This window comes from Syzygium oleosum, unplaced genomic scaffold (genome assembly GCF_021117445.2).
Source record: "Syzygium oleosum isolate NSW1041296 unplaced genomic scaffold, Sole_v2.1 Sole_v2.21, whole genome shotgun sequence".
Classification (NCBI taxonomy): Eukaryota; Viridiplantae; Streptophyta; class Magnoliopsida; order Myrtales; family Myrtaceae; genus Syzygium; species Syzygium oleosum.
In genome coordinates, this window is record NW_026607505.1 from 2,391,040 (window position 1) to 2,411,845 (window position 20,806).

The following is a 20,806-nucleotide window of genomic DNA, read 5'->3' on the forward strand; positions in this document are numbered from 1 at the left end:
CATTGTCAATGCTTCAATGGCATCTTTTTTTTTGGCTGAGAGTAATTGTGGGTACATTTTCTATCGAGTTTTGGTTTGAATAAAGTTTTTTATTTTTTTTAATGTCTTTTTTCAAAGATAATTGGAAAATGAGACGAAAACATTTCAATATGATTCGAAGGAATTGAAAAAGGAAAAAGGAAAAAGAGATTCGAGAGAGAGATGAAAACATTAGGGGAGATGGAAGGAATTGCATTGGGCCGCCCAACAAAACCGCCTCTTAAAAGCTGCAGTTTAGAGAGAAAAATGGAGGGAAGTGTTGTGGACTTCCTGTTGTGGCGCCTCTCTCTCTCTCTCTCTCTCTCTCTCTCTCTCTCTCTCTCTCTCTCTCTCTCTCTCTCTTTCTCCGTCTCTGCGTGAGTGAGAAGAAGTGGGGGGAGGGTCGGTGCAAGTATCGTCCCTGCAATGGCGACCCAGAAGCTAAACTGATTACGAGCGCAAGAGGCTCGAGAACATCAAACGAAACGATCAGATGATGACCGCTCTCCAGCTCCATTCCAACGCCTCCCATCTCTCCGCTTCCTCCAAGCGCCAAACTCTCTCTCTCTCTCTCTCTCTCTCTCATCATTTGGCTTCGTTTTTTGAGCAATGCTTAGGTGCCCTGATGGTTGTCTGCTCTGTTCGTGGGTGATGTGTGTTTTGTCAATGTCAGAATCGAGAACAAGACCAAAGCCTGCGCCGTTAAGACATACAAAAAGCCTAAAGATGAGGCTCCGGTCGTTATTCAGCGCTGGCCAAATGGAGCTTGAGATCATTTGTATTCTCTAGTTGTCAGTATCCATTTATCCAACCATTCGACATTGCAAAGGTACTTCTGATGCTTCTCTGGTACCTTTGTATTCTCTTGTTGACAGTATCCATCCATCCTTTCGTTCTTAGTATTATGAAGGTTACGAATAATCTCCATGACTAGCATAAAGTTATGAATTTTTGGTCTTCAGGTTGCTATTATTTGCAATCATCATAGTAGTAGCATTTCGAAATCCCATGCGGCACAAATGACCAGGTTGCTAGAGAAGATAGATGAATTAAAGGTGACAACTTCTCTCTCGACCTTTGGCTATCATATAAGATATCTGGTCCTGACCTACGTATCCCAATTTTCACATCGATTTTGTAAATGGACCACGTTTTTCTCTACGGATTTGCATAAGAGATTCTAGGAACTTTAAGAATTCACTCTTGTTAGAATGGAGCCGACGTTCTAAATGATGTGCAGGATAATATGAAAGAGCTATAAGTAGATTTGGATAGGGCACGAAAAGGAAAGCCTCCTCTAAAGGATGCTGATGGGAAGTAAAAGAGAACTTCGACTCCAGAAGCGTAATATAATTGCTACTGTCCCCCATTATGCAGCTATGTAGATGTTTCTGATTTTCCTTGTTTCCTCATATTCCGCTGTGCAGGTTAGAGAAGAAGATCGCTCAAATCGAGGCAAAAATTAAGAAAATGTAACGGGACAAAACTACTAGAGAAGATCTGAAACTGTTGCACTCGGCACATCATAATGGTATGCTGAATCTGTGTTCCTGGTCTTCTGATTTTTTAGTTTGCCGGGTCCGCCGGTCTCTGAAATGGTTTGGCCTATATTATTTGCTGTGGCAGATATTCAAAATGTCTCTCTTGGCAAAATTTGCTTGGGCGATGGACGTGGAGCTTGACTTCAGATTTTGATATGCTGAGTCTGTGTTCCCTTAGCCAGCATGTTGAGTCTCCTTTTTATCCTGCAATTTTTTTCTTCTTTGTCTGTTCAGGTGAAAATATTCAAGTTGAATGCTAAACTAATCTAATTATAGATGAAGTCTCTTCTCCACACTGGCTCTTGCTTCGACTCGGATCGATTCAGGGACTGTCATCTACCTTGAGAAACTTTTCATTCTCTGTGGATACACTCGTCAAATTAACAATTGTCCAAAGATCGTTAAGAAATTATAAAGATCGATTCTTATGTCTTTCTTTTTCCCTTTCTATTACTGTCGATGATGCCTAAGTGATTTATGACATCAGTGATTGCGGTGGTGTAGGGTGTACGTTGGTCATGGATTAAATCCATATCGAAATTTATATAGGGGCGTGTGGTTTTCGTGGGATATGCAGAAAATTCTAAATAAGGGCATGAAGTGAATTTATAATCTCAAAAAAGGTCTAAAATGGATCTAGTTTTAAATAAGAGTCTGAAGTAGCCAAATCGGGTTCAAATAAGGGTCTAAGCGCCGGCTGGCGAGCAATTGATTTTTTCGATGGCCAAAACAGGACATTTTTGTTCAAAACAAAATCTGGATAGATTAAAAAGAAGAAAGAAAAACTAAAAAAGCCAAAAAAAAAAGAAAAAAAGAAATTCCAACCAGAGGAGAGAGATTGTCGATGGGCAGAAAGAAGAGGATGGTAGAGTCAGAAATCACAGCCAGATGAATTCAAGAATTTGGTATGGCGAAGCTACATGCCAAGCCTCTCTGCACTCTTGGAGCTGGACACCACTGCAAGAGGCCGGGCACGGAGGCGATCATTATTGCAAAAAGTGCCACTGTGCTAGTGCTAGAAGAGCTCTGCAATCGCAGCCTCTATTTTTCCACATTCAAAATCTAACCTAAACCTTAAGAGTCGAACGCCACTCTCATCGGAGCTCCTCCCCAAGCTACATGGAGTGAATCAGGAGACACTTCAGTTCCTCTCCCAATGCTTCCTCCACACAATCTATGGCCCCCGTGAAAGATTTTGTTGGACCACTGCCAACTGTTCTAAAAGCCTAAGTTTTTAGATGAAAGCGTGGTTTAATATTTAATTATTCTAACACTCCCTATCACGCTTAGTCTGGTCTTTTTTGCCTAGTACTAAGCGTTGATATATTTAATTAGGGAGGCAAATGGAGCCTAAAAAGATTTGAACTTAGGACCTCTAGCTCTAATATCATGAAAGATTTTGTGGAACCACTATCAACTGTTCTAAAAACTTAAACTTTTAGATGAATGCATGGTTTAATATTTCTAACACCTCGACCTTTGCTACCAGGCCAAGTCCTCCCTCTCCGACGCTTTCCATCACCCCAACTACTGCCTCGCCGTCCTCCGCCTAGTTGCCAAGTCCTTCATCGACAAGCAAATCTGCCAGGCCGCTGCCATTGACATTAAGAACCGTCTCCGCGCTTACTTGGTCCCATCTCCCCCCGATTCCGACGCTTAAACCCCTTCCCCTTCTCCGATTCCCAACATCTTGGGCTTAGGTGAGCTGGCTCTGGATTCGGGGCCGTGAGAGCAGCATAATAGGAACAATGAGGGCTTTGATTTGTTCACGATTTCCCCAAACCATGGTCCACCTTGCTCCCTAATCTCGTGTCCTATCTCCAAAAGGTTTCGCAGGCCTCTTATTATGCCTCCATCAACAGGGTTCTAGTTACTGTGAATTCTATCTTTTAGAAGTTCCTTCACCTCAACAAAACCAAAAATTTGTTTCTTGATTCTCGGTACCGAGCTCTTCGTTGAAGTCATCCGGCGGCGACTTGTTGAACTCCGCCCGCTTCTTCCTATTCATCACCGATCTCTCTCCTCTGCTTTGAATTTTTTTTTCCTTTTTAATAATTATCCAGATTTTATTTTGAACAAAAATGCTTTGTTTCGACTGCTTGAAAAATTAATTGCTCGCCGGCCGGCAAAATTTGATTGCCGGCAAGCTCAGGCCGTTATTTGAAATAATGTCCATTTTGAGCCCTCTTTGTTTAAGATAACTTTAGGCCCTTTTTTGGAATTTTCCCTAAGTTATATTCACAGTTTCAATTTGGAGTTTAATAAATCATTATCACACTAAATGCAACCAATTTATAAAACGTTTGTCATCATCTTTCAACATTAAACATTCTGGCCAAAAATAAAAGAAGCATCAAGTTGAGATAATGAGTATGAGAAGTCTACTTGCTTTGACCAAACTCTCACATTCTTGCGACTCAATAAGAGCAGTTTCTCACCGTCAAGATCAATCCTGAGTTCCCACGACAGTGGATCCAGCAGGGATGTACGCAACTTCACTTTGGTGCTATCCGTTTGCATTGAGCTTTCATGGCTGTATAAGTTTGCCAATGACAGCTCACTCAGCACTTCTTGACACTAGGTTCCTCGGCTATTGGCATGCATTGTAGCCGGTTGATATATATTACTTATCGATTTCTTACGTGGAGTTGTATCACATTGTAACATAACAAAGCACTTAAATTACTAGAACAGTGACTAGGATTTTAACTCATATACATCTTTCGAAACTTTGATCCCCTTTCGCTACTTTAGTGTACCTCTAATTACAGAATCCAGTTGATAATTGTTGGGCCAGTATCATTTGCCCGATAACCCGAATTCTCAAAATGAATTTCTACGTAGGACAAATGCTAAAGTCAAAGAAGAAAAAAAATAATGGAGTGCAGATTATGCGTCATAGGACTCAATTGGAAATTGGCTCTTCTTACATGGTGAATCGTTATCCATTGCGGTGAACAACAAGGACGATTTCCCCAAACCATGGCCCACCATGCTCCCCAATCTCACGTCCACTCTCCGAAAGGCTTTGTAGGCCTCTGATTATGCCTCCATCAACGGGATTGGAATTGTGAACTCTATCTTTGTTAACTCTACAAATCCAATGATCTGTTGCTTGATTCTCGGTACCGCGCTCTTCATTGAAGTCATCAGGCGGCGACTCGTTGAACTCCGCCCCTTCTTCCTCCTAATCCCTGATCTCTCTCCTCTACTTTGGATTTCTTTTTTTTTTCTTTTTAATACTTATCTTAGATTTTGTTTTGGACAAAAATGCTCTGTCTTGACCATCGAAAAAATCAACCAATCTCCGGCCAATGAAAATTTGGCCAGCCAGCGAGCTCAAACCCTTATTTAAGACCAACTTGGTCATTTCATACCCATATTTGAAATAATGTCCATTTTTTACCCTCTTTTCAGAAAATAATCTCACTTCATGCCATTATTTGGAAATTTACCTATGTTATATTCACAGTTTTGGATTGGAGCTTAATGGATCATTATCACAATGAATACAATCAATTCAGAAATGTTTGTCATCATCTTTCCAACATTAAACATTTTCCCAAAAAATAAAAGAAGCATCAGGTTGAGATAATGAGGAGTATGAGAAGTCCACTTGCTTTGACCAAACTATCTTATTCTTGCAACTCAACAAGAGCAATTTCTCACCCTCAAGATCTGTCCCAAGTTCCCATGACAGTGGATCTAGAAGGGGCAGACACACCTTCACCTTGGTACTATCTGTATTGCATTAAGCTTGTTAGGACTAACTTTGCAACCTAAAGGGGGGAGGAAGGGGGGTGAATAGGTTGCCTTAGAGGTTTTAAAACTTTCACGGAAAACAACGTGTAATAAGTAAATATCGGGTTTCACTATATATATGAGAAGCAATGTTTCACTTGTGTGCTAAAAATGATAAACAAAAGAGTAAACAGCTGTACATAAGGATATATAGTGGTTTGACTTTGATTCCAAGCCTATGTCTACTCTTACCACTAATAGTCACAAGTTGGGCTAGATTGCACTAGTAAATTGCTGAACAAGTTATACTCAGCATGCACCACTTCTATCAATTGATGGATCACACTATTAAGAGTTGGGTGCAGCTATTGCTTGATACACTTGATCTTTCAACACAATTACAATACAGCAAGTTCTATAGACAGACATGAGATTTTTACTTAGTACACGGCATGTAGCAGATTTCTGGAATCTTATGAGCACACACTCTCTCTTTTGACTTCAAAAGACTTTCTCTTTTATAGGTGTAACGCCCCCACCTTGGGGTCATTAACGTGACGTCCCGTTCATTGTTATCTTTCTTTACACACAAGCGGAAGCATAATTTCGGGACAATCACATTCAGAATAACAACTGAATTTAGACAAACAGCATCATGAGCAAACCTTATGTTTACAGTACATGCAAACATATTTTAACAAGCCCTTCGGGCCATGGCAAACATCACATATTTCACACGCGTATTCTAGAAGCTCATCCGTTCCTAGCCGACTATGAATAGCAAAACTTGGCTTGGGTGATCCTATCCCCTCTACTTCATCTTCTCGCTTCTATCTCCATCCACATCTCCTCCCCACTTCCCGTCCGCATGGCGGATCTACACCCCACCCGTGGCATGCCCCGAAGCTAGCCTGCCCGCGCCGTAAAAAGGTCCATTGAACCCATGTAGGGGTCCAACCCATTCTCCATCAATGTAGCCATGCCATGCTACGTACGGGTGAGGCACCAAGTCCGTTAGGTCCTCATCGATCATCACATACGTCGTGATCCGGCGGTAGGCTCGGCCTTCTTGGGCATCTATCACGATGAGCACTTCGGCTCTCATTTCCACGGGGTTGCCGAACCGGGTCGGGGGAGACGCCATTCTTCGGACCTGAAAAGGAAACAACGGGGGATGAGTCAGGGAGACTCAGCAAGTAAACCTACTAATATCAAGCGAGGACGAGGGGATCGCCGTTAACATAAGTCGACTCTTACCGCACCCGCATCAATGGCAGATCAATAGCAAAGTTCGTACAAAAGAACATCACGCATGGCTATAACATGTGCACTTTACCAGCCAAATCTCGATTCTATCTCAAGACAAACATCCAACATGAACATGGTCAAATCAAGAGAATGAACCAATTATGACCAACCAAACGATCGAGAAATGGTCCAAGCAAACCATGTCACAACGCATCACAACTTCCTTTCCCGATATTAGGAAGTTTACTTACACAACGATGGAACAAGCACACATGATACAGAAAGAAAGTAAGTTGCGTGTAGCTTGAACACGTGAGCACGGGGTCTTGGACGTGGCTTCCTATTGACCGAACAACAAGGAGAGACACGGGCTAGTCGATGAGCTCTCTCTCTCTTTCTCTCTTTCTCTCTTTCTCAGCGTGAACAAGAAGCAAAGAAGCAAGAAGCGAGATGGTGATGGCATGAGAATGAAGAGGAAATGGTGTGAGAACTTGAGAGAGGAAGTAGCGTGAGGGAGGAGGGCTTCACGTGAGGCTCCCTTTCTCTCTCTCTTCCTATATATATATATAGACATTCTTACTTGGTCATCACTCAAGGCCATTAAAGCTCTTCATTATTAAGGGGCCTCAAAGTCAAGAGTAATAATGGCCATTAATGCATGTCATGATGATGGTGCCTCCAAAGCTTAAGTCAATTAATACTAGTCATGATGAACCTTAATAATGGAAGCTTGAAGGAGAAGCTTTGACCATGTCAAAGTCTTATCTTCTAGCCTCTACTAAATTTTTCCAGACCGTGGACTCCCTAGAGCCTTCTGGATTTGCTGGTTTCTTGCGTAATTGATTCGGGCCAATTGGGTCACACGAAATAGACTCATTGGCACTAAAATCACAACCCACATCATGCTTAGTTCTCAAGATTTTCCGAGGGTTTTCCGCGACAAAACACGTATAATAATCTCGTTCAACTCGAGGTTCAGCGCGAGAATATCCTCAAATATCACCAAAAGACATCAAGTCGAGATTCCAACGTTCTTATATAGAAAATGATGAATCTTTGAAATCTAACAAAACCGGACAGTTTTGTACTGTTCACGAAATCGGACTTGAAAACATAGTAAATGGACTCCAAAAATTCTCAAATTTGAATATGTCATAAACAAGACCTTAACAAACATTTTTCATGCAGAACACAAAATCTGAATCTTTCTATAAACACAATTTTTAGTAGCTCAAAGACAAACTAAAAACAGTTCGCTGGAACAAAATTCTTGTTTCTCAAAGTAAGCTCTTTCCAGAATCCAAATCATCTCAAAAAAAATTACCAAATTTATATATGTTATAGAAAAAGAAGTTCTCAACAACTTTTGTGAAGGAAACTTTTTCAAAATCGGCCCAGAAAAGCTTGTAGAAAATAAAGAAAGTGTGAACATCACCGAAATACCCATTCTGGGTAGTTTTACACGGTTCGAAAATTAGGCTGCCGTACTACTCATATCGAGTCCAAAATTCTGAAATTAAAGTATGTAAAACTTCAAGATATTTGGAGAAACTTTCAAGAAGGAAGTGCTTGGAAATTCGGATCACAAAAGTCTCCACAAAAATAACAAAACGAAGGGGTACAAAGGATCCGAAACTGGGTTTTCCATAACAAGAGTAAAAATTGGTTCCATTCGAAAAACTACCAAACTTAAACCATAGCCATTTCCCAGGAACTGAAATTGAGGATGTTACAATAGGCATCTTCAATATGATCGTTGATGATGTCTTAGAGAGGCAAGATAGATGTTAGAGATGTTGGTGCTGCTTTTTTGGAACTTCTGTAGACCTTCATGAAATAGCTTATGTTGTTGTTCTGTAGTTGTGACTCTGAGAATCTGTCAGACAAATTGTTCTCCTCTCTACCAGATCTTCTGCTATGCAAGTCTAGTCAACAACGGCTATAATAATGAGATATGAGCCATATTAAATGATCCGTTACCTAAACATTACCATTTTACTTGATCTCTTCAGCTTTAATGAGACATCGTCATTTAACTGATCTTTGTGATTGATGGTGCTATTTATATGATTCTTCAAGGATAGTCTTGTGATCTTTTCTTCAATGAATTACACCATGAGTATCACTCAGTCCTTTGAATATATTTGCACTTAGACAATGTAGAAATTATACTAATAATAGTTTGGGTATCATTAAAATTCATTTGGAGATGTTTCTCCAACAAAGCTTTCATGGCCGTAAAGGTTTGCCAGTGACAACTCGCTCGACACTTCTTGACGGTTCCTCGGCTACCGACATGCATGATGGGACTGTTCAGGCCAAACAGCAAGATCAAGCATGTTTCATGTTTAAGGAAAGTCTCACCCAACGGAAAGAGGGAAAGGCAAATAAAAAAATTGCTAATAGGGTTCTTGAATGTTGCATCTAAATGTACGGGAATCAATCTAGCTTCAAACTATGGGAAGATGACCACTGTAGGTTAAGAATGCTGAGCCAATGCTATGTTAAATGCATCTTCTTTAGGATAAGGACACTACAAGTGCCATAATTTTTGTATGGCACTCACTTGAGTGTCATAACTTTTTTTTGTCACTTAAGTCCATAATTTTTAAAAAACGTTTATTTAAGTGTCATAACTTTCAATTGATCATTTGAGTGCCATAAGTTTTTAATAGCATTCGTCCAAGTGTCGAAAATCCGACGTGGCATGGCACTTGTGGTGAACGTTTTAAAAAATTTATGACACTCAAGTAATCGATTGACAAATTATATGATACTTAAGTGATCGGGGAAAAAGTTATGACAATCAAGTGAGCACCGTAAGAAAATTATGACACTTGTAGTGTTCTTTTCAGCATCTTTTTCAGTATGACACTAAGATCTTGGTTTTGGGCACCACGCTTGTCTAAAGTGACTTTTGGATACTATCTTTGACTTTCCCATCAATAAGAGTAGATCACATCTTGAAAATTAGTCCATGACATTTTTTTGGTCTAAAAATTTTCACGACTTTGACCTACTTTTAAAAAAAATTCAAATACTTTTACAATTTGAGGTATTCAACATTATGCAGATTTCAAGTCTAAAATGCTAACCAAATTTTTTTTCAGTTTCAAAAATTCATTAAAGGAATGTTGGGTAAAATACTTCATTTTTGTGAATTTAATCAAAAGAACTAATACGAAATTGTAGTTATTTTGAGTGTATGGCCCTTCTTGTGATTATAGTGATAGAGGGAAGAGAAGTTACTTTAATTGTATATATATACAGGTATCATTAGGATGGAATCCAACTTTATTTGCTCCGGTCCAAGTTAATGCCGGTGAACCCAACACTATTTCTTTCTGTTAATAAAGTAAACCCATTATAATGGCGAACAAGAGAGAGCTTCTCGAGCAATGCAGCACAATGAAAAGCAAGCGAGAGGTGAGTTCTTGAAATACATTTCTATAATGAATCATGTGATTAACAGTATGTAAAGATCAAAGTTTGAGCCAGATATATGTGTGTGTGTGTGTGCGCGCGCGCCAAAAATGAGATGTGTGTGTGTGGCCGGCGCGCGCCAAAAATGAGATCAAAGTAATGGCCGGTGGATTCTATAAAAGGACTGACATAAAATAACTTGTGCTAATTTGCATCTATCAATTCTAGAAAGAAATGTAGAGCTCACTACATATTGATTAATGTAATAACAAGTAATATACAGATCGCATCCTTCTCAATAGAATTTGCACTTATAAATAGCAAAACTATAGCAAGAGTCATGCGTAAACGTTTTGGAGAAAATTATTAGGAAAACAGAAGAAGAATAAACAATGGCGAGAGCTAATCTAAAATGCTCATAGACGATGCTCCTCATGCTCATATTTTCTTTAGGCCTAGCTTCTCTTCCTGCAACCAAGGCAAGAGACCTGGTTGCGGAAGGCCGTGCCAACATCGGTGAAGAAGGCCGTGCCAGCATCGGAGATGAAGGCGAAGCAACCCATTTTCACTACAGGATCTTGCGTCAAGTCCCCACTGGACCTAATCCCCACCACAACTGAGGCTTGTCACGGCCATTACATGATTAAGTCTGCAATCTAGTGAGTTTTTTGAAGCAATTACTTATAACTATTCAATAAATTCACCAATAGAATAAAGTGGTTGCGGATTTGGTTGCGTGTTTATCTTACCTCCTTTTTTACCTACGTTTTTTTTTCGATAAGTGTGCTAGAAATCTTAAAACTTGTCACGAAAGTACAATTAATTCCTAAAACTTGTCAAATTAGTGTAATCAACTTTTTTCGCTAACTTCGTCTAACTTGACTAAATGAAAATGCTGACTCGATACAAAAATTTATAATACTGAAGCTGCCTTCACATTAACTAGAATATAACTTCACTCAACCGACCGAATTACCAAACCAGAATTTTTATTAAGCGTGAAATCAATATGTCATTCATTGCACTTCGGGGTAGATATTGTTTCCGATATTCACTTCTTATGTAATTGATGTGCAAATACGTATAAAGCAATCAACTAGTCGGATAAAATTTCCTCCATGCTCTTGTTTAATAATACCATCCGGTGACTCCGTTCCTTACATGTATCAATTACCCAAAAAAAAAAAAGTTCAATCTGCAGTTTTTTTTTTTTTAAGTTGCTATAAACGATTCAAATGTACATGTGCATTACACTAATTTAGATACCAATATCAAGAAAAGGGAAAATGCCACAAAAACCATTAAACTATGCCATGTAAAATTAGTACTTATGTTAAAAAAGAAATCATAGCGCATGACTATGGGGTTTATATGTTCTTAATATCTATACATGTATATATATGGTTTTCCTCCACCTAATAATTAAGTTTTTGGATTTGACTTTCTAAAATGGTATCGGTTTTTGCCCCAGTTTATTTGGCACGTGCATCGACCCTCTTAGTCAAATTTCAAGTGTCATTTCTAATCCTGCTTAAGTGCATGAGAGAGTGTTCCCATATACCACATCGCTTGACTTGATTATGGGGTTTATATTTTGTTGGTGTCAGCAAAACCCTAAACTTGTACCATTGTGGTAAAAAAAAATAGCCATTGTCTACACCAGATACCTTAAACTTTGCCAACTATGACACTAATAACCTAATTCTTTTTTATTTCAACAATACCCCAAACTTAAGCCAGTGTAAGCATAGTTTATGAGCTTTGGTGACATAAAATATTTGAGGTGTTAGTATCGCAATGGGCATATGTTAAGGGTTTTTGGTGACATAAAAAAATTGAAATATTGATGTCACAGTGGCATGATTTAGGGTTTCTTGTTTGTGGTTAACCTCTAACAAAACTTAGTATGGAATGTTTTATGGCCAGACCAATTTGGAAACTTAGAGGTGAATTAAAGAAATAGATTTCAATTTATATTTTCTGCAAGATCCGAGTTAAATTATCCACAATTTATTAGTAAGGACACAAATCAGATACTAATTGGGAAACTTTACACCATAATTCTCCCGTACCTTTTATTTGCCTATACATAATATCGGAACTACAAGAATTCCTTTGAGCTCAAATTACCGAAAAACCAATAACATCCGTAAGTAGATTGAGCGTTTACTTTTACCCACACTTTTCTTTATCTTTCTCTCCTTTTTACCCACATCTTTTTTGGGATAAGTGCATTGGAAATCCTAAAACTTATCACGAAAGTGCAATTAAATCCTAAAACTTTCAAAAAGTGCAATTAAGCGCTCAAATCGATCACAAAAGTACAATTGAGTCCTAAAATTTTCATAGAGTGCAAATCAAGTTCTAAAACTTGTAAAATTGATCTAATCAAGTTCTTCTGTTGATTTCCCTTTTTGAAAATTTTAGGACTGGATTTCACTTTCATGACAAGTTTCAGGACTTGATTGCACTTTTTCAAAGTTTTAGGACTCGATTGTACCTTCTGAACAAGTTTTAGAACTTAATTTCACTTTTTGAAAGTTTTAGGGCTCAATTGCACTTTCATGACAATTTTTAGAACTTCATGTACACTTATCCCTTTTTTTTTATACCGATCTAGAGTTGCTAGATTGAAACAATCGAATAACCCTAAAATCTATGCACTAATTTCAACAAAGAAAATATTAAAGAATGCTTCTTAGGCACTAGTTAAATATTATTATATGTGCTTTGAAAATATATAATATAATTTTAAAGTGAGTGAATTTTTTAAAAAGCGTAATTATTTCATTTTCAAGGAGTTCTGTGAGGAATTATTTCCACTATTGATTAATTTTAAAAAGACCCTTTTGACAATTAGGGGAAGTTGCTATTTCCACAGCCAAATTGGCCGGGAAAGCAGTCTCACCACGAAATCTCTCTTTCATGCTGACTTGGTTCAGTCCAAGCTCATGCACGTGAACCCAACACCTTTTTTTTTTTTTAAACTTATTGTAACTGAGCTAATAAATTGAATCCATCAAAACAGCGAACAAGAGAGATCTTCGCAAGCAACGTTGGACGAGATGAAAAGCAAGATGGGAAGTGTGTTATTTGAAATACTTTTCTATAACAAATTGTGTGATTACCTAATTGTAAAGTCAAGATTTATGTGGGGCATATATTCTAAGAATGAGATCCAAGCAGTGGTGGGAGAATTAAATAAAAGGAATGACTTTGAATTTGGCTCAAGGGAATTTGTCACCGCACATGCGCGTATATATATAATTATATATTGTGCTAATTTGCATCTATCAATTATAGTAACATCCAATCCAGAACTCTAACCCTACACATTTGTAGCGTCATAACAAGCAATATACAGATGGCATCCTTTTCAATAGAATTCGTACCTATAAATAGCAATACTAGAGCAAGAGTCACGCATATACTTTTGGGAGAAAATTATTAAAAAGGAAACAATCGAGAGAGCTATTTTGAAATGCTCATGGACAATCCCTCCTCATGCTCATTTTGGCTTTTGGCTTAGCTTCTCTCCCCGCAACAAATGTAAGAGACCCGGTCCCAGAAGGTCGTTCCAGTGTTGGAGAAGAAGGTGACGCAACACATTTTCACTACCGAATCTTGCCTCGAACCCCCGTTCCACCATTTGGACGTGGTTGCCATCACAATTGCAGCTTGTAGCCACCATTGGATAAGCAAGGCCGCCATTTGGTGAAATTTTGAAACAAATACTAATAACTATTAAATAGAATCACCGATGAAATAAAGATTTTGGGATTTAGTTGCGAGTTGATTTGTTTGTACTTGGCAAAAATCTGTGATTGTTTAGTCATGCCATCTCTGCTTGGTTTGATTTGTTTTATTGGATAGAATACAATGCGTTGTTTTCTTAAAATTGGAGGGGCCTACAAATAATCTAACCTAAAGTATTCGACTTTAAAAGGAAAATGGATAGACAAAAGCCTTTGAAAATCTAAACTTATGATAATTCTTTGCGACAGGGTCGAGCCAAATAAGAGAAGGACATTCGTAATCATCACTTCCGTGGAATTTTCTTCCAACTAAGTAATTGTAAGTATATTTTATATCGAGTGTCGTTCCAAGTTGGCTTACAATGGAGGTCTAACATTAAACAACAAAAGAAGCAATTTTTTGGCTAAAAATAAGAGAAGCATCAGGTTGAAACAATTAACTTGCATGTGCAGTCTACTCGCTTTGACCAACATCTTGTTCTTGCAACTCAACTAGAGCAGTTTCGGACCCACTAAATCCGTCCGAGTTCCCACGACGGTGGACTCGGCAGGGGTATAAACACCTTCATTTTAGTGCTATCCATCTTGCATTAATAAGCTTTCATGGCTACAAAGGTTTGCCAGATATAGGCTCGCTCGGCGCTTCTTTAATCCAAATATTCAAATACGTTTAGGATTTGTGTGGTAGTCAATATCATGCATAACTCAAATCTAAAATGCTAACCAAATCTTTCTTCGGTTTTTTAAAAATTCATGATAGGATTGTTGGGTAAAATACTTGGATTTGTGAAAAAACCAAACGAGCTAACATGAAATTGTAGTTATTTTGAATGTATGGCCCTCCTTGTGATTATAATGACAGAGTTACGAGGAGCAACTTCAACTTTATATACATACAAGTATCGTTAGGATGGAATCCAACTTTACTTGGTCTGGTCCAAGTTCATGCTAGCAAGCACAACACTGTTTCTCTTTGTTACCGAGCTAATAAAGGAAACCCATTATAATGGTGAACAAAAGAGAGCTTCAGGAGCAATGTGGCACAATGAAAAGCAAGATGACAGGTGAGTTATTGAAATACTTTTCTACGGCAAATCATGTGATTACCGAAATGTAAAGATCAAAGTTTAAGCGGGATTTGTATGTGTTGAAAAAGGGAATGAAGTAATGGCAGATGGATTCCATAGAAGGATTGATTTAGAATCTGGCTCTCGATGGAAATTGTCATGTATATAAGGAAGTATGTCGAATAACTTGTGCTAATTTGCATCTATAAGATCTAGAAACAAATCTAAAACTCTAACACTACACATGAGTAACATCATAACACGCAATATAGAGATGGCATCCTTTTCAATAGAATTCGTACCTATAAATAGCCATACAAGAGAAAGAGTCATGCATATACTTTTGGGAGAAAACTATTAGGACAAAAGAAGAAGAAAGAAACAATGGAGAGAGCGAATTTGAAATGGACGATCCTCCTCATGCTCGTTGTAGCTTTTGGCTTAGCTTCTACAACAATGGCGAGAGACCTGGTCACAGAAGGTAGTGCCGGCGTCGGAGAAGAAGGCGAAGCAACTCATTTTCACTACCGGATCTTGCCTAAGGGCGGCCCCACCATACCATCTAGCCCTAGCTGCCGCCACAAATGCGGTCCTCCGTACCATACCTTGCCTAAGGGCACCCCCATCCCACCATCTGCACCTAGTCCCATCCACAAATGAGGCTTGTCGCAACCGTTGCATGATTAAGTTCGCCATCTAGTGAAATTTCAAAACTATTACTTGTAATTGTTCAATAGATTCACCGATGGAATAAAGTTGTTATGGATTCGATTGCGTGTTGATTTTGTTTGTAGTTGGCAAAATCTGCAATTGACTAGTCATTGCATCTCCTCCCGGTTTGATTGGCTTAATTCGAGGGGATACCCAGCGTAGTACTATCGAAATTTGAGGATCGCGCAAGTAATTTAAAATAAAATATTCGACTATAAAGAGAAAAACGGGTGGATAGAAGCCTTTGGAAATTTAAGTTTACAACATTTCCGTACGGCGGCGGAATCGAGACAGCTCAAATAAGGGAGATTCAATTCATGATCAATACTTCGATGGCGTATTTTTTTTTTTTTCCGGCTACGAGTAATTGCGGGTATATTTTATCTCGAGATTTCGTTTGAATAAACTTTTTATTATCTTGATGTCCTTTTTGCAAAGATAATTGGGAAAACGAGATGAAAGCATTTCAATATGATTCCAAGGAATTGGATAAATGCAAAAGGAAAAAGAGATTAGAGAGAGAGAGCGAGAGAGAGATGAAAACATCTGGGGAGGGAAATGGAGGGAATTGTATTGGGCCGCCCAACGAAACCGCCTCTTAAAAGCTGCAGTTCAGAGAGAGAGAGAGAGAGAGAGAGAGAGAAAATTGGAGGGAAGTGTTGTGGCGCCTCTCTCTCTTCTCTGTCGCGCTCTCTCTCTCTTCTCTGTCGCTTCGACTCTGCGTGCGGCGAGTTTTCTCTGCAATGGCGACCCAGAAGCTGACGGAGTACGAGCGCCGGAGGCTCGAGAACATCCAGCGAAACGACCAGATGATGGCCGCCCTCCAGCTCCATTCCAAGGCCTCCCTGCTCTCCGCTTCCTCCAAGCGCCAAAAGTACACACGCACGCACGCACGCTCTCTCTCTCTCTCTCTCTCTCTCTCGTCATTTGGCCTCGTGTTTTTTTTTTTTTGTAGCAATCCTCGGGTGCCTTTTTGGTTGTTTGCTCCGTTCGTGCGCGTGATGCGTGCGCTTTTGTCGATGTCAGGGTCGAGAACAAGGCCAAAGCCTGCGCGGTCAAGACGTACAGGGTGGCTAAAGACGAGGCCCCGGTCGTTATTCGGCGCTCGCTCCGCGCCAGAGGGATGCCGCCGGACTCCGAGGGTCTCGAGGGCGACTTCGGTGACGCGGCCCCTCGAGCCCCAGAGTCGAACCCCAAGTTCTCGCCGCCCCGGGATTTGGGGTCTTTCTCTATGGGCGACGCGTACGAAGGTCTGGGGTCCCGGGATGGGCTCGTTCGGGCTATGCGGCGTCTCTCGAAGAGACCCGAGATGTGGGGTTCGGTCGAAGAGGGAAGTGGTGGAGTTGAGGGGTGCAAAGACGAGGTTTTGAGAGATTCAGTCGCTGGTGTGAGTGCGCACTCGGTAGGTCTAGGTTGTGGAGACATCAAGACTGAGGATTCATTAGGCGGCCGGCTCAAGAGAGAAGGCATTAAGACCGAGGATTCGTCAGAGTTCATTAGTACACTGAAAATGGAGGACTCGTCGGGTTATGGAATTAAGAGAGAAGGTCTCGTTGATTCCTTAGAGTTCATTAGTTCTTTGATACTGGAGGAGGACAATGTAGCTAGAGTTGTCCCTGGAAGGGTGATGGTGGTGAAGTTCTTCCCCACCACCGAACTGAGAATGGTGGCTGTTGGAAACAAGTACGGAAATGTCGGGTTTTGGAATATGGATCCCGAGAAAGAGGAGGGAGATGGCATATACTTGTACCACCCGCATTCTGGTCCAATTGGAGGGATCTCAATCCAACCATTCAACATTGCAAAGGTAGTTCTGATGCTTCTTTAGTACCTTTTTATTCTCCAGTTGTCAGTATCGATTTATCCTTTTGTTCTCAGTATTATGTCGAATTACGAATAATTTCCATGACTAGCATAAAGTTAATTGAAAGCACCTTTGTGAGGAGCAGGAATGTGGATATGCGATTGGAACTAAAGCAGGAATTCATGTTTATGTGCTTCATGCTGACCATGAATTCTATATTGATCAGTTTCCTGTCAGCCGGTTGGATTCAATATATGATTATTGAATTATTTCGCATTGTACTTTTTTGTTTGTGTTAGCACCATTTCATTGCTTTTTTGAGCTATACACATAGTGACCTGTTTAGTGCCGATTATACATTTCTCTTACATATTCTTAACATCCGGAAACTTTATTTCCTCACTGCCCTGTGAAAAGAAATGAAACTGAATCCAAATTTGAAAGGTTATCAGATTTGTCAAAATACAGATTAGCTGTATCGGAACTCAACTTCCATCATTGCTGTTGTTTGATTCAAATTTTCTTAATTTGTGAAAATTACATATGCTATACACGTGTCAAAGCATATATGATACTTGTGTGAACCATGAGTTCCCCAAGAGGGGCAACCATCCCAAGTTCTTATAACCACTGTTCATGGTAATGATCTTGAAGTACGTTTTAGCTTGGTTTCCAATCTATGTAATTCGTGTATGTTGAGTTATGTGGCACATATGCTCTTAAACGAATTTATGATGGTTGATCTTTTGTTCAGATTTTTACCTGCTGCTATGATGGATTTGTCCGCATGATGGATGTCGAGAAAGAGATATTTGATTTGGTACATGCAAGTGATGATGCTATCTTTTCTCTCTCTCAACGACCCAATGATGGAAGCTGCTTGTATTTTGGTGAGGGTCGTGGAGGTTTAAATATCTGGGATCTGAGGGTTGGAAAATCCACTGCTTTGTGGGCTCTGCATGAAGATAGAATCAACACCATAGACTTTAAACCACAAGATTGCTTTGTCTTTGCAACAAGTTCTTCAGAAGGAACTGCTTGTATTTGGGATTTAAGGAGAATGGGTGCTAAAAATCCGAAGAGTTTAAAGGTTATTGAACATGGAAGGGCCGTGCATTCTGCTTATTTTTCTCCTTCTGGCAGCTGCCTTGCAACGACAAGGTCAGTTGCAATGACTTCATAGGATGGAATAATAATTTGGACTTCTGCATGGTTGTTAAAAGCCTGATTGTGTTTTATATTTTATACTTCAAGTGGACTACCGGGTCTTTCTTTTCAGTAACTTCCGTTGAGGTTTTAAGGTTATCTTGGTTTTTTTTAATAAGATAGTTGGCTTGTTCTTGCAGTTTTGACGACACTGTATGTATAGCGAGTGGGGACAATTTTGAGGAAGACTTCTCACGTGTTCCACAATAACCAGACGGGTAGATGGATCTCCTCTTTCAGGTATGAATTGTTTAGGACATACTCGAGTTAAAATACTTACAGAAAATTTCAGATGCTGTTGTTTCTTGCGAGAGGTTGATGTTATGTTATAATCACCGGAATTGGCTGATTTGGGGACTTGTGCACTCGAGCATCACGCGTTAATGATATCTTTCATGAGCATTGAAAGTGCCTTAAAGCTCGATTATTGGCTCATTATGTTTGTTTAGTGACACCAGCATGATTACCAGCCAGGTTCTGTCATGAAATTTGAGCTCCAGGTTAGAAATTTAGGAGCAAATAAAATGGCATATTGATTTGGAGGTGCTTCTTGTTGGTGAAGTGTCGGTTTTGTTATGAAGAACAAGGTCTGAATTTTTACTGTGTTTTAATAATTGCTCGATGAATAAATGCTACTACTAGCATCAGAATCCATTTACACGAGAAGGGCTGTGATCTTCCCTGTTCAGAATATTTTCGCCGGATGAGTAGACTACATAGCTTATTACTTTCGCCGGGGGAATAGGTTGCTTTAGAGGTTTTAAAAACTTTCGCGGAAAACAGCGTGTAATAAGTAAATATCGGGTTTCACTAGATATATGAGAAGCAATGTTTCACTTGTGTGCTAAAAATGATAAACAAAAGAGTAAGCAGCTGCACATAAGGATATATAGTGGTTTGGCTTTGATTCCAAGCCTACGTCTACTCTTACCACTAATAGTCACAAGTTGGGCTAGATTGCACTAGTAAATTGCTGAACAAGTTATACTCAGCATGCACCACTTCTATCAATTGATAGATCACACTATCAGGAGTTGGGTGTAGCTATTGCTTGATACACTTGATCTTTCAACACAATTACAATACAGCAAGTTCTATAAACAGACATGAGCTGCATGTAGCAGATTTCTGGAATCTTATGAGCACTCTCTCTCTCTCTTTTGACTTCAAAAGACTTTCTCTTTTATATGCATCTTCAATATGATCGTTGATGATGTCTTAGAGAGGCAAGATAGATGTTAGAGTTGTTGGTGCTGCTATCCTAGAAACTGATTGCCCATACAGCCTTTTTCGGAACTTCTGTAGACCTTCATGAAATAGCTTCTGTTGCTCTTCTGTAGCTGCGACTCTGACAATCTGTCAGACGAATTGTTCTCCTCTCTACCAGATCTTCTGCTATGCAAGTCTAGTCAACAACGGCTATAATAGTGAGATAAGAGTCATATTAAATGATCCGTTACCTAAACATTACCATTTACTTGATCTCTTCAGCTTTAATGAGACATCGTCATTTAACTGATCTTTGTGATTGATGGTGCTATTTATATGATCCTTCAAGAATAGTCTCGTGATCTTTTCTTCAATGAATTACACCTTGAGTATCACTCAGTCCTTTGAATATATTTGCACTTAGAAAATGTCGAAATTATACTAATGACAGTTTGGGTATCATTAAAATTCATTTGGAGATCTTCTCCAACAAAGCTTTCATGGCCGTAAAGGTTTGCCAGTGACAACTCGCTCGACACTTCTTGACGATTCCTCGGCTACCGGCATGCATGATGGGACTGTTCAGGCCAAACAGCAAGATCAAGCATGTTTCATGTTTAACGAAAGTCTCACCCAACGAAAAGAGGGAAAGGTAAATAAAAAAATTGCTAATAGGGTTCTTGAATGTTGCATCTAAATGTACGGGAATCAATCTAGCTTCAAACTATGGGAAGATTACCAATGTAGGTTAAGAATGCTGAGCCAATGCTATGTTAAATGCATCTTCTTCAGAATAAGGACACTACAAGTGCCATAATTTTTATACGGCACTCACTTGAGTATCATAACTTTTTTTTGTCACTTAAGTGCCATAACTTTTAAAAAACGTTTATTTAAGTGTCATAACTTTCAATTGATCATTTGAGTGCCATAAGTTTTTAATAGCATTCATCCAAGTGTCGAAAATCCGACGTGGCATGGCACTTGTGGTGAACGTTTTAAAAAATTTATGACACTCAAGTAATCGATTGACAAATTATATGATACTTAAGTGATCGGGGAAAAAGTTATGACAATCAAGTG

The 20,806-nt window shown here is 39.4% G+C and overlaps 1 protein-coding gene across 1 annotated transcript; it reads left to right on the forward strand.

The window, feature by feature from the left end:
* Positions 1–16,188: 16,188 nt before the first annotated feature.
* On the forward strand, positions 16,189–19,158 carry LOC115665385 (uncharacterized). Its single transcript, XM_030587263.2, has 4 exons — positions 16,189–16,378; positions 16,531–17,311; positions 18,063–18,469; positions 18,655–19,158. The coding sequence occupies exons 1-4, from the start codon at positions 16,248–16,250 to the stop codon at positions 18,722–18,724; spliced, it is 1,389 nt and encodes a 462-aa protein (XP_030443123.2). The 5' UTR covers positions 16,189–16,247; the 3' UTR covers positions 18,725–19,158.
* The last annotated feature ends 1,648 nt before the right edge of the window (positions 19,159–20,806 follow it).